The sequence below is a fragment of the Oculina patagonica genome, chromosome 12 (genome assembly GCF_052425735.1).
Source record: "Oculina patagonica isolate OP01 chromosome 12, crgOcupat, whole genome shotgun sequence".
Classification (NCBI taxonomy): domain Eukaryota; kingdom Metazoa; phylum Cnidaria; class Anthozoa; order Scleractinia; family Oculinidae; genus Oculina; species Oculina patagonica.
The window spans coordinates 5305817-5320349 of NC_135769.1; the positions used below are offsets into that span (position 1 = coordinate 5305817).

Sequence of the window (14533 nt, forward strand, 5' to 3'; positions counted from 1 at the left end):
TACAAGTTAAACCGCAGAATATCCCATAAAATTTATCTTGATCTCGCAGTTACTGGAATAACTCCACAGTCAAACTAATTAATTTAGTTTGTATGCCGTTATCCCGAGTAAACCGCTCTCCTTTTGGCCAACGAATATTTAAAATAAGTGAATAAATTAAAGTTCCATTTTGACGGCGGTTTCAGTGTCCACGAGAAAAGAAAACCTTAAAAAATTCCGTTTTTGTTAGTTTACACGTTAAAAAATACGTATTTTAAGGGCTTCGGCCCAAACAATTAGACGACTTGGAGGTTCTTACTACTTTTTGGTCATCAAACGCATAATCAACCAATAATATTATTTTCGATAATAAAATTATTTTCCATAATCTGAGTCATGTCCCCTTTGATAAAACTAAACAACCTTTCTCAAAGCTCAGTGTTCTCTTCTTTTGCATTCTGCTTAGCAGCGTTTAAAAAATTAAAAGGAGTTAGAAAACCTCTATCGCCTTTTCTTGAGTAGTTTATTACAAGATTACAAAAAGAATTTATTGATTTCTGTCATAGATGAAATAAAAGTGCAAACCTTGGTGTTGTGACTTTACCAACAACGGCAAATAATACCGAAAGGAAGGGAAATAAATAGCCTACGTGCAGAGCTGAATAGAAGGCATCTGCACGGGGGCTAAAAAAAGAACCTGAAATGGCCATTATTTCAATAATGGCAGGTAAATGAAATATTAATATCTTAATGGACTAGAAGATAACAGCTGACAGTTATATTAACATCCAGACCTTAGGAGCTATGACATCTGAGCGAGAAAAAATTGTTTAAATTTTTACTTCCCCATCGATGATTCTGTTAAGTGTTTTTAATTTATTTCCTTTTTGCTTTTTTATTACCTTAGAAAAAATTTATTTTGAGGTTCCTTTCGGTATTTTGTACATTGCACAAAATGACTTCATATTTGCGACATAGCTTCTTTAATTATATATATAAACTAGGTTTTTAGATTTACTTAATTTTTAAGAAACTTAAGAATGCCGGTCTCTAAGAATCAGACAATTTCTCGATTTCGCGGCAAGAGGATGGAACTTCGATTTCTTTCATACTTTTATGTTAGATAGGCTAGGGTATAACTTAAAACACAGTATAGTTCTTTCGATTGAATATCCTTTTATTTTAAAGAAAAATGCAAATAACAAAAATCCGTTAAAATCGTCATTTGAGGCGCTAAATTATTCATGATTTTTGCACGAGTTTGAGAACCTCGCGTGCAAAAACAAATCACTCTACCGTCTTTTAAACACTCAAACCATAGTTAGCAATTTCTAAACATCTACTGAAATGATTTTGGGAAATATTGCGTTGTTCTTTGTAGACAAAATAATTTTTTTTCGAAGGCATACAATTCACTGCCGTAAAAGTACTTGGTAAATAAAATTAATTTTCACCATGTGCGAAACCTTCAAATCGTTTAAGCTTCTGGTGGTTGAATGTTAGAAGAATGGTGTATAAATCCCTGTAAAAATTTCTCCGGGCAAATGATTAAAAGCGACGTGAGATCTTTTCGAATTCGGTTAAATATGCAAATATTTGACCTTCCGCGGTCAACTTTGAAGTTACGGGTCAGAAATAATTTTTGTTCCGTGTTCCAAGTCCTAACCCATTTAAGACCAAATTAAGCATATGAAAAAATATGTAATTTTCTAACCTTTATCTGCTGTAAAAGGTAAGTTCGAAGGCCATTTTAGCATGATTACGACTCTTATCATTCGTCGCATCTGAGCTTCGTTTTCCTTCCGCGGTCAACTTTGAAGTTACGGGTCAGACATGAATGACATGAGTATTTCAATCCGTGCACAAGTCTTAACCCATTTTGGGTCAAAATAATCACACACAAAAACATTATGAAATATTCTAACCTTAATCTGCTGTAAAAAGCAGGTCCGAAGGCCTTTTAAGCACGATTCCGGCTCTAAGCATCCGTAGTAATTTGAGCTTCGTTTGTGTAAGTATGTCATATTTAGTGGTCGAAATCCAATCTGTGATCAACTTTCGGCGCTTCTCGTCACCACTGCATCTTCTTCGACGGCATACGCCGATTGTTAGTATTGCCTCGTTAATAGTACACAAAAAATAACATCTGATCGCTAAATGGCATGATGTCGGCGCTTACAGTAGCTTACAGTCCCATCTTGCAATGGGCCGTCTGTTCGTCACGCAATACTGTGCCATGGACATTTTTTTAGGGGGTGGTAGGTGGGTGTGGGAAAGGTTGAATATGCGGAAATGCTTGATTTAATACTTTATGACAAGTACGTACTCGAGCCAGCAACAACAACAACAACAACAACAACAAGTGCAGTGATATCTTTAGGCAGACAAGATAAAGCACACGTACTGTCAGTTGATAAGCGTTTGGTACAGTGTAATGCAACTGTTCGCGAATTCGGTTGCTCGCGCGGGGTTGGTTGTAATACCGGGGGTGGAAGGAGGATATAAATCTTTACTAAACAAGTAGAGTTTTTAAGTAGTTATTCCCTTTTTTACTGTAGAACCGAAAACGAAGAGAAGAACTGGCGTCTATGTTGTTGTTTTTTTTTTTTTTTTTTTTGGGGGGGGGGGGTGAGGGGGTGGGGGCCGTGGGGTTCTAGGTTGGTTGGTTAGCAAAGTTTTATTTTTTTCACAAAGATACCTAACCAAATATCGCATGTCCTGTATAAATGGTTAATGATAGAAGTAACGATAAAATTTGATTTTTTTTTTTCGTGATCGAGTGGCACCTTAATAAAAACATTGCATCGTAATTTTTTTTCGCCCTACAGTAAGTCTGGGTGACCTGTGGCTTCGGGTGGTCATTCGTCAACCTGTAACAAAGTACTTTCTTGGGGTGCCGTTTTGAACATACTGTCGAGTTCATGATGTCTAAATTCAACAATAACTAATTTGAAGTTTAAACGAAATTAAAACAGGTTAAAAAAACTCAGTGCTAAAACTCTTTGCTAAGAAGGATCAGCAAATTTCTATGGCAATTCGGCGTGTGCAAAAATCGCCAAATTTAATTTAGTGGCTTCCTAAGTAAACAAAACCTTGGTCCTCCCCTTGAATAGATTGTTATTTTTCGGTTTGGGGCCTTAACGAAGTTTTCAAGAGCTGCCTTTTAACACCAAACAAATAGCTAGCTTCTGAAGTTTGGTTTTCACGGGAAAGAGTCATGTTAGGGCCTGTTTACATGGAGGTGGGGGACCACGGGTAGGTGAGGTAACCCGCCCAGCCGTGGTCGAAAATTAGCTCGCGTTTACATGCAATCTTATCACCCCGGGGTGACCTTTTCACGAGGTTAGCACGTAAACAGACAAAATGGCTCCGTTTATTTCTTTCTCTCGTTCCTTTCAGTGGTTTCCTAGACTCAGTTACTGAACTTCGGAGCCAAATTCGTTTCTGTGAAAATCGAAGGCCATACAATGACATATTTTCGTGAAGTGCAAGCCAGTTCGGTCTCGAAATAAATTTCATTGAAGTCGCCTATCGCATTTCATTTTGTAATTTTTATATACAGTATTTACGTTGGATTTCTCTCATCTTGTGGTTTCGACTAACTACTTGATTAGGCAAAGTATCAGTCGAAGCATTTGTCGAAGTCATTGTTGTGTATAGTCGAAGCGCGAGACTCGCTCGGGCCTACGCTTGATGCTTCACTTTCACTTTTAATTCTTCAAGCATCTTTCGCACTGTCGTTTCACGGGCAGATGAAACTATAGGAAAAACTCGTCGGGTTTGTAGCCGTAGCTGAAGCCGTAGGTAGCCATAGGCTTGTGTAGTTTGCATTTGGCGAACTTTCAAATTAAACATGAGTCGACCCCGGGTAGGCGGGTTACCCCACCTTAAAACGTTTACATGGCAAAACACGACCCCGGCTGGGAGGGTTACCCTACCCAGCAGACCGGGCAACCCGCCTAGGCGGGTTACCCCACCTATCATGTAAACGCGATCGAGAAAAAATGAGAGTTTATATGGACAGGCGGGTTATCCCACCTTGGCGGGTTACCTCACCTACCCGGGGTCCCCCACCTCCATGTAAACAGGCCCTTAGAGTTAACTAAATTATTACTGGGACTTGTGACTGCTGATGTCCTTCTCACACGACAGTAGAGGAGCGATTTCAGTGTGACTCTTTCGATCTTTAGAATCAAAACCGCAAACTCCACGAAGAAGGGCCTTAAAAGAACAACAACCTTCCATTTCAAGTGAAATAAATTAAACTTTGAAAAAATTGTTCACGCGCTGCCTTTAAGCAAACAGACGGTGCCAATAACTAGCACGACCAAGGTTTTGTTTACTTAGGAAGCCACTAAATTAAATTTGGCGATTTTTTCACACGCCGAATTGCCATAGCAATTTGCTTATACTTTTTAGCATAGAGTTTTAGCACTGAGTTTTTTTTTTTAACATGTTTTAATTTCGTTTAAACTTCAAATTAGTTATTGTTGAATTTAGACATCATGAATTCGACAGTATGTTCAAAACGGCACCCCAAGAAAGTACTTTGTTACAGGTTGACGTATGACCACCCGAAGCCACAGGTCACCCAGACTTACCGTAGGGCGAAAAAAAATTACGATGCAATGTTTTTTAATATTAAGTTGCACTCGATCACGAAAAAAAAAATCAAAACTTATCGTTACTTCTATCATTAACCATTTATACAGGACATGCGATATTTGGTTAGGTATCTTTGTGAAAAAAATAAAACTTTGCTAACCAACCAACCTAGAACCCCCCTGCCCCCACCCCCTCACCCCCCCCCCCCCCAAAAAAAAAAAAACATAGACGCGAGTTCTTCTCTTCGTTTTCGGTTCTACAGTAAAAAAGGGAATAACTACTTAAAAACTCTACTTGTTTAGTAAAGATTTATATCCTCCTTCCACCCCCGGTATTACAACCAACCCCGCGCGAGCAACCGAATTCGCGAACAGTTGCATTACACTGTACCAAACGCTTATCAACTGACAGTACGTGTGCTTTATCTTGTCTGCCTAAAGATATCACTGCACTTGTTGTTGTTGTTGTTGTTGTTGTTGCTGGCTCGAGTACGTACTTGTCATAAAGTATTAAATCAAGCATTTCCGCATATTCATCCTTTCCCACACCCACCTACCACCCCCTAAAAAAATGTCCATGACACAGTATTGCGTGACGAACAGACGGCCCATTGCAAGATGGGACTGTAAGCTACTGTAAGCGCCGACATCATGCCGTTTAGCGATCAGATGTTATTTTCTGTGTACTATTAACGAGGCAATACTAACAATCGGCGTATGCCGTCGAAGAAGATGCAGTGGTGACGAGAAGCGCCGAAAGTTGATCACAGATTGGATTTCGACCACTAAATATGACATACTTACACAAACGAAGCTCAAATTACTACGGATGCTTAGAGCCGGAATCGTGCTTAAAAGGCCTTCGGACCTGCTTTTTACAGCAGATTAAGGTTAGAATATTTCATAATGTTTTTGTGTGTGATTATTTTGACCCAAAATGGGTTAAGACTTGTGCACGGATTGAAATACTCATGTCATTCATGTCTGACCCGTAACTTCAAAGTTGACCGCGGAAGGAAAACGAAGCTCAGATGCGACGAATGATAAGAGTCGTAATCATGCTAAAATGGCCTTCGAACTTACCTTTTACAGCAGATAAAGGTTAGAAAATTACATATTTTTTCATATGCTTAATTTGGTCTTAAATGGGTTAGGACTTGGAACACGGAACAAAAATTATTTCTGACCCGTAACTTCAAAGTTGACCGCGGAAGGTCAAATATTTGCATATTTAACCGAATTCGAAAAGATCTCACGTCGCTTTTAATCATTTGCCCGGAGAAATTTTTACAGGGATTTATACACCATTCTTCTAACATTCAACCACCAGAAGCTTAAACGATTTGAAGGTTTCGCACATGGTGAAAATTAATTTTATTTACCAAGTACTTTTACGGCAGTGAATTGTATGCCTTCGAAAAAAAATTATTTTGTCTACAAAGAACAACGCAATATTTCCCAAAATCATTTCAGTAGATGTTTAGAAATTGCTAACTATGGTTTGAGTGTTTAAAAGACGGTAGAGTGATTTGTTTTTGCACGCGAGGTTCTCAAACTCGTGCAAAAATCATGAATAATTTAGCGCCTCAAATGACGATTTTAACGGATTTTTGTTATTTGCATTTTTCTTTAAAATAAAAGGATATTCAATCGAAAGAACTATACAGTGATTTAAGTTATACCCTAGCCTATCTAACATAAAAGTATGAAGGAAATCGAAGTTCCATCCTCTTGCCACGAAATGTTGGATTCTAAGCGACCGGCATTCTTAAGCCTAACAAGAACAAACTTATAATACTTAAAGCATATGCAGATTGATTGGCAGATCTGGTAGAAATGATGGGCACCCAGGTTTAGTCACGTGACGAATAGCTCTCTACATGGAATTGCATTCTTTTTCAAAATGCCACTTCTCCCTGGGTGATAGGCAACCACATTCTCTATACAGTATTGGTACAAAGAAAGGTTGGCAAGTATGGAGAGTTACGAAGTCTGTCATCTAGAGAAAGGTACCGTGATAAAACATCTCTAAACTGAAACGTTGTATACGAAAAGCAGAAGTCCAGCCTAAAGGGAATATCTGTCACTTATTGTATAGACATTAGACTGTAAAGTAGCCAGTCTGGAGATTTTTTAATTGATTTTTTTTAAGAAAGAAGTGTTTTTAAAGTAGAAGACGGCTGTCAAGCTGTTGTCAGATGGTATTTTAAAACGATGCACATTAAAAGCTTTCAAATATTTGTTCTTTCCATTTAATTGTATCGCTTCAAATTTCAAATTATGAATTTCACTGTCATAATTTTTGCCCTAATGTAGGCCCAAGCAAAAAGATGTCTCTTATGGACGCAGATGTCAGCACGCATAAGATAAAAATCTCTCGTCAAAAAAGAAATATTCCATTGAATAGTCTTCCGATAAAAACAAGTCTTTTGTTTCCTTTTACGCTAAAGGACGTGGTCAAATATTGGCTCTGTTTTCCCTTCCTTTCAAAGTGTTATCAGTGTGAAACAAACATACGTAATGCAGGCAATTATCTCTGAAATTGTTTGAACTCGATTCGTCGGTTCTTGGCAAATATTGACTGTATTACCAGTCATTTAACGCTTATTTAAATTTTAGATAGCCACTTAGAGGGCTTGCAGTCAATATGAGTGTAGGCGAAGAGAAATACATCCATGGATAACTTTGTATTCTGTTTGAATTAAAACACTTTTAAAAACTTCACTATTTCTTTACGAGGACGTGTTTTTTACTTAAACACTTATCGGTGAATATTGTTTTATTTAAATACTCGATTTATGTGTTTGTATAAAATTCCTTTTCACTTGTCTGCCTAAGATAATTTAAGGCGACTGATATATTCACGGTCGATGTCAAGTAGAGTTTTCTTTGCAGAAAGTGATATTTTGCGGAAAAACTATGTTTTCTTAGACAAATATAGGTTTATTTAGTTAATAAGCCGGAATCTTGCCATAACCTAAATTCTACATTATTATAACACCTTGTAGATTTGAGATTATTCGTCGCAACCTAGATGATTCTCAATGTTAACTCGCTAAATTTAGTTCATAAAAGAAAAAGTTTCAAAATTTCGACCAAGAGAAATCAGTCTATAGCAAAGAATGATATTCGTATAAGAGCGATCGAGGAAGAGAAACATCGCGAATAGCTAAGCGTACACACGGCAATTACAGTATGTATAAATTACTATGTATTTGTTCCGTTAGTTTACTAACACATATATTTGAGTTAAAAGTGTATTTTGGCCATCTACTTACCAAATTGTGCTCCAATGGATCCGTGTGAAAGATATGTGTGTTGATTCTTCGAGAGTCGTGCGAGAAATTGAAGACGTTTGAGTGCGGTGTCGTGCAAAACCACTAAACTCCGTCACTTGATATTGTGAATATTTTTAGACGAAACTCTTAAAAGCCTTGATTAGCATATTCATGTTAAAGGAGATTTTTTCCTTTTTCTTCTAACTCTGCGGGGCTTCTGCTATCACAAATATTATTTATGACTCTTGTTTTGAATTACACATATATTAAAATTATAATAATCACTTCGAAACAAAAGAAAGGAAAAGACAGGCTTAAAAAGTTGATAAGAAAAAGTATAAACATTACACTTTAACGCCAACCAAATTTTTTCTCTTTCAAATTTGAGGTTTTTAAATCGTACATAGTTATTAATTTGAGCTGCGGGGGTCCTTTAAAGAAAGAAAATTTATACTAAAGTAGACAGTCTAAAGAATCCCTCCAGCTTAAGTCTTTGACTTGCTAGATTGATAAGCTGGAGTATATCCTTATTGTGAACTGAATTTCCTGTGAAATCGGCTTTTTTTGCCCAGAGGCCAATTACAACCTGTCCAAAGATAGCAATTTATAATGTGCAATGTACTTCAAGATGTATCAAAGTTCAAAGAATATAGCAGTGCATTTTTCATTTCATCACCACTTTACAATGCACTTATATTTAAAGAAAAACATTTCATGTTGCATTGAACACTTTATCGAAGACCATATTTCTTTCCTATCAAGCGCCGTGAAATTTCAATTTTTGCGCGCCCGTCGCTATGGCTTCAACAATCTTTTTTTGCTTCCGCAAGTTACTAGGCGCCTGGCACTTTGAGCGCCAAAATAATGTGCACGTCACACCGTTTGATAATGATCAGCCGCCCAGCCGCCAACTTTCCCGCCAAAATAAAGTTGCACGCCCGTTGCACACAATGGTACTTAATCAGATTTGTTTTTGCCGGAAGGGTACTGAATATTTTAAGGTATGGGGAGATATTGCGGAGGTAATACAATTATTCAAGGACATTACTCAACAAAACAGTATACCTGACTTGTGACATTTAATTCTTTGAAAACTCATTTATCGTTTCTTTAATTTAAAAGCAAAGTGCCAACAAATACATGACTGATGATCATCTCCTAGAATGATAACAAACAGATTATATACAATAAAACATTTCTGTAGAAATCCTATCTTTCGCTTTCACTTTTCTTTTTCTTGCAATTAATTAAGAATAAATAGAAATTGTTCAAAAAATCTAACTGGAAATGGACACTAAGTAGGCTACGAAAGAAGCCATTTCCTCCCCCTATTTTTAAACGCTGCTGAAAAAAGGGGAACAGCTGAAAATTGTGACATGTGAGTCAATCATTTCTTCCTTTTTCTAGTGATGTACAAAACATATCTTGAGCATGGAAAGGATTATTCTTTCATTAACTAGGAGCTTTTGTCCCACATTCCATCTTTGGAGTGGTAGAAGTGATAAAATCCGGGCATGCGCAGTCGCTCGACTTCTAGCCCCACCGACAGTACCCTGTCAATCATTTCCCAGTCCTCCCCGCCCCACTTGTCATGAAAGTCCTGGACATTCATTCCTCCGAATCTGTCCCAGTCTGACTTGAAGATACCTGCAAGTACACAAAGTAGTTATCAACACAAAGTCAGTAAAACCAAATATTTTTCGTTGTCCTCTACAGTCCTCTGGGCTTCTCAGACATCATCATCATCATCATCATCATCATCATCATCATCATCATCGTCATCATCATCATCAACATCATCATCATCATCATCATCATTACTTGACATTATATATAATCACATATATATCTTTTTACTACTTGAGATAAATCACTTGAACGAATTAGTCTTGATAAAAGGCAACATTCATTTTCTTTTAATACAAATGGTGCAATCAAATTCTAATTTATTTAATATATTATAATTTATAAACAACATGTTGAAATGGTGCACTTAAATATTGACTTACTGAATATTCCAAAGCCAAATGTTTCCCAGTAGCCTTTGGGTTGAGTCGTACTGGTCAGCGGTCTACCACAGAAAGTTAATCTGAAGAGAACTGGAGTAAAGGCCATTCTCCCTTCCACTGTGTGCTGAGCATGCGCGAAAAAAGAAAAGAGTTTAGCTACTCCTCTCCATATACCGTAAAATTCCGGTTATAGGCCCCCCCACTTACAAGCCCCCCCGGTTATAGGAACATCAACCTGGAAACAAAAAAATACATCCGGTTATAAGCCCCCCGGGAATAAGCCCCCCTCTACCGGATGACAGTCTTGAACAGGGCTAAATGTTGCTTTTTTGTGCGTTTTTAACTTAAAAACGTATTTCGATCAACACTCCCGAGGCTCGTTTCGAAACGTTTTTTTCCGTCCGCTTATAAGCCCTCCCGAATATAAGCCCCTTCGCTTATAAGCCCACCCAAAAACCCTTACGAAGTTGTATAAGCCCAGGGCTTATAACCGGAATTCTACGGTATAAGGTTACAACTTAAGTTACTTTTAATGTAAACTTAAGTTTGGGATAGTTGTTGCTCTTGCAAGTGATAGAGGTAAGTGTTCAACTGGACACTGCCAAGTCTCATGCCCAGCACCCTAAAAACCCAGCCTCACTTTATACACAGCCGTTTCTCGCCCACTATTGGTATGCTTGTACATGAAATGCACCTAGTAGTAAATCAAGATGAAGATATAAAGTAAATTGTTGTTGAAGAAACAAGGGAGTCATTATTAATTTTTAGCTGTTTTTCCAGGCCACAAGGACAGGACTTGAAAAAATTAGCCTGCCTTTTCAAGTTGAGATCTAAAGTTCCTGATGACATCAAATAAATATCACTAGTTTATAGCTTCAGTACACTGGCATAGTAATTTTTAACAAAACTGGACCACTATTCGTAGGTTTCCATTTGTCTTTAAGCTCTTGAATTTGTGAAGTGAAGCTCGTGATAGTGTCCCTTTACACATTTCAGGATTGTCGCGCACGCTTTTATGCTTTTCTAAGACAACCTTTTTCGAAACAACTAAATAACCTTAATTAATTAATTAATGCAATGCTGTGATGAACAACCGGGACTTCTCCTAACTAAAACGGCACTCAATGCTCAAGAAAACACATGAGGAGATAAAAGAAATTCATCAGTCATTTTGGGTTACCTTTCTGACAGCGCTGAAGAGATTGGATGGCGTACGAAGATGGAGATCAAACAACAGCACTATGCTGTGAGGGTCACTAATGGTGCTGACCGCTGACTGGATAGCTTCAGTCTTGTGAAATGTACCAGAACGCTTCAGAACTCTGTAATTCTTCAGAGAACTTCTGTTTAAAAAAGAAAACAATGTTTTCAAATAAGAAAAGAGCTTGGATGTTCTTACAAGACACATTTTACCAGTTGGGAGTTTACGATACTCTTTGACATAGTAATAATTGACTTATGTGGATAAATGGGTCTTTTGCAACAAATAGTGACATGGTTCAAAATCCGCCTTGCAGTATTGAAAAAGAATGTGACACCTTTAAAAACAAAACGACTTTTCCAGTCAAGCTTGGCTTTTCTTTGTTTTGGATGTCCCAGTGCGTATCTTGCCGTAAGATATGGCGGATTGTGTACCACGTGGCCGTCTGTTGCAAAAGGCCACTGTATCTACGATAATTGGCTTATTGATTGGCTAAGCAGTCTGGAAAACCAGCCAGATGCCAATCAAAAAAAGCTATAAACAATAATGGTTCCACTGTAATGTTCTGATCTACTCTTTCCATGCGATCCGATCTAGCATATCTACTAACCGTTTCAAGGCCTCTTCAATATTCATATCTTGACTGCCATAATCCACCACGATGATATTCACGTGATCATCACGTGTCTCATCACAAATCCGGGACATTTCGTTGACAAAGTGCTGGGCCCAGGCTCCCTGGTTCTTGACAGTCAAAATCACGTTTATTGTGACGTTCCTTTGCCAAGTAATTCCCTTTGGTCGACAGAGATCCGAACTGTTGTGGAATTTGTACACGAAATCCGATAGTTTTACGATCTTGCTCCGAGCTCGCTCTCGGAATACGAGCTCGAGGAAATATCGATTACCTCTCAGGGCATCATGGTTCTTTTCAATGTTGGTTATAGCCTTTAATGCGTATTTCCTGAAACATAAATTAAAAAACGATCACATTTTAACTTGTTTTACATTGTTACCACTACTCCATGCTAAAGTACGTTGATCAGACGTAGATCTGACAAGCAAAAACTAGTCTAGCTAACTTAAAGTCCGTTCTAATTTCTCAGAATGTGTTAGAACAGTCGAAATAAATGCTTAAAAGGGAGCAGGTAACTAAAGATAAGCCCCTTGAACTAGATAGCTAAATCTTTTGCATCAGATTAAGCTCCAGCAGAAGTGCATAATTAAGAAACTGAAATTAAATCTGTTAGGTCATTTGCCGAAAAGGTAGAGTTCATTATAAAACTCTCTTGGACGTTCTTTTACTCTAATTTTGTGCACAATATATTCTTGAGTACTCACTGATCCGGCCAACCCTTGCCAGGCCGTGCCCATCAGAAGTGCTCTAGCAAGGTCTAAAAAAATTTGGAATTTTCTTCCAATATCCATCACTAGTTCAACAAGCCTTCCTACTTTTAAGAAAAAGGTGACTGATTTTTAATTAAATGATACTGGATTGACGAAGCCACACTATATTGATAACTGAGGTGGCCTCCCCAAAAAGCCTGATGACGATGGTGATGATGATGATGATGATGACAACGTTTCTCTCTCGCGACCGTCAATAAAGGACTGATTTGAAAGCTAGCTACTGATCTTTTAGGGTCCAAGTGTATAATGACTATAATGAAGAAATTATGTCAATTAAAGACAGTAAACTTACTTGAAATTATCTATGTAAATAAACCGACATCCTTTACCTTGGATATTTCTCATCAATTTTCTTTACAAATATCTGAACAAGTTCCAGCACTTCGGCCTCGGTAAGAAAATCATTTCCTTTGCAATCTTTACGCTGTTTGTTCCCGATGCAAATGAATTCTTTTGTGCCGTCATCTGGGAACCGGGAACTAAAATGTGTTTGCCAAATTCCTTCAAATCGCTTAAAAGATCGTTTTTTGGCGTATGAGGGCTCATATGAACAACTTGGCAAAACGGATAAAATCTCCTCCGATATGTCTAAAAGTTGATCGAAGTTGTTAATGTCATATCGATTTTCTAGGTCAAAGTCTTCTCCAAAATATGATGAAAATTTGTCTGAAAGTTTGCTTTGTATCTCAGGTATTGTAATGCCTTCGTAATCTTCATCATCCTCTCCCCCATCGGCATCATTTAATTCCGTGTCAATGACGCTACGAGGAGCTCGAAGCAATTCTACGTGGTCTGAAAATGAAGCTTCGTTAGTTATGAGAGGCGAAAGAGACTCGCTGGAAATTTCTGTATACATTTGACTTCCTGGAACTTTCCACGTGATGTTCATGTGATCACGACGCATCATTCCACCATTCATCACGTGCAGCACATCAAAGAAATACTTACCGCCTTTTTCGAGATACAGTTTCCTCGAAGTGCTTGTAATAGGTTTTGTTATCGATTTTTCCTTATTTTCTTTTGCAATGTTTGCAATTAACTCAACGTCTATTGTATTCGGTTTCTTACTCAGCCAGAACTCCGCATAAACATGAGCATCTAAGTGAAAAGTGTAATTTCCCGTGTGCGGCGGATGTATGTATCCCATGATTCTCTGCCCGTACCAGGTCCCAAGCGGACCGGAGTTGATGGTGTGACGTAACAAACGTTCTTTCGATAAATTGGGAAATAAGGGATACTGTCTCAAACTGTTTACTTTCGGACAGCACAATCCTCTCCAGATGTGAACATTGACGCTTCCCCTTCCAAAAGAATCAGGCGTTCGGACGTCAATTGTTTCAGCCATTTCGCCATTCTTCGCTTTACCTGCAAGTTTCGTCGTTTTAAGAAGATGATATCTGCTACTATTTTCATCACTGGCGGATCTTGATCTTCCCCTGTCCCCTCCTCTGCCAAAATCTCTAGCTGGTAGACTGAGCGCTAGGTTCTTCGTCGCTTTCCATTCTTTCGAGGTTGAAGTCTTCGGAAATAACTCAAATACAAAGCCATTTTGCTTCACGCGTCGTATGATCAAAGTAAAAGCGAAAATAGTGATTAACCCGAAAAGCCATCGGCGTGGAAAGAACCGGCCAAATCTGCGACGAATTCTTCTTAGCATGTAGCTGTGTCTAATTCCCTGAGTGCTTTGTCGCGTTACCACGTTTAGCACTGATCCCGACCATAGAAATGAAAGGTGTTCTTCCAGAGATGATTCTAATTTTGACTAAGTCAAGCAGTAGTTACCTGACAAGAATTTTGATTTAATTTAGTAACCGCAAATGTTGCGATTTTGAACACAGCCAACATGGCTGTGTCCATGTTTTTAAATAAAAACTCTGGTTTTTTCTGGTACCAGTTGGGATCAAAAATCTGATTTGTTCACGGTCTTCATTGTACCTGTACCTGTTAGGGTTTTAATTACGGCGCACTGAAGAACTCCTGTTACTTGGAATTTGATACTGAATTTCTGCATCGTAATTCTGGTGTACTAACAAGTCCCTATTACAATCTCGC

General features: G+C 38.1%; 1 protein-coding gene across 1 annotated transcript; it reads right to left on the reverse strand.

Annotated features, from left to right (window-relative positions):
- Positions 1-8809: 8809 nt before the first annotated feature.
- Positions 8810-14199, reverse strand: LOC144631740 (uncharacterized). The gene is made up of 5 exons (XM_078490281.1): positions 12811-14199; positions 11682-12035; positions 11051-11213; positions 9871-9994; positions 8810-9508 (listed from the first exon to the last, which is right to left on the reverse strand). The coding sequence occupies exons 1-5, from the start codon at positions 14136-14138 to the stop codon at positions 9318-9320; spliced, it is 2160 nt and encodes a 719-aa protein (XP_078346407.1). The 5' UTR covers positions 14139-14199; the 3' UTR covers positions 8810-9317.
- Between the last annotated feature and the right edge of the window lie 334 nt (positions 14200-14533).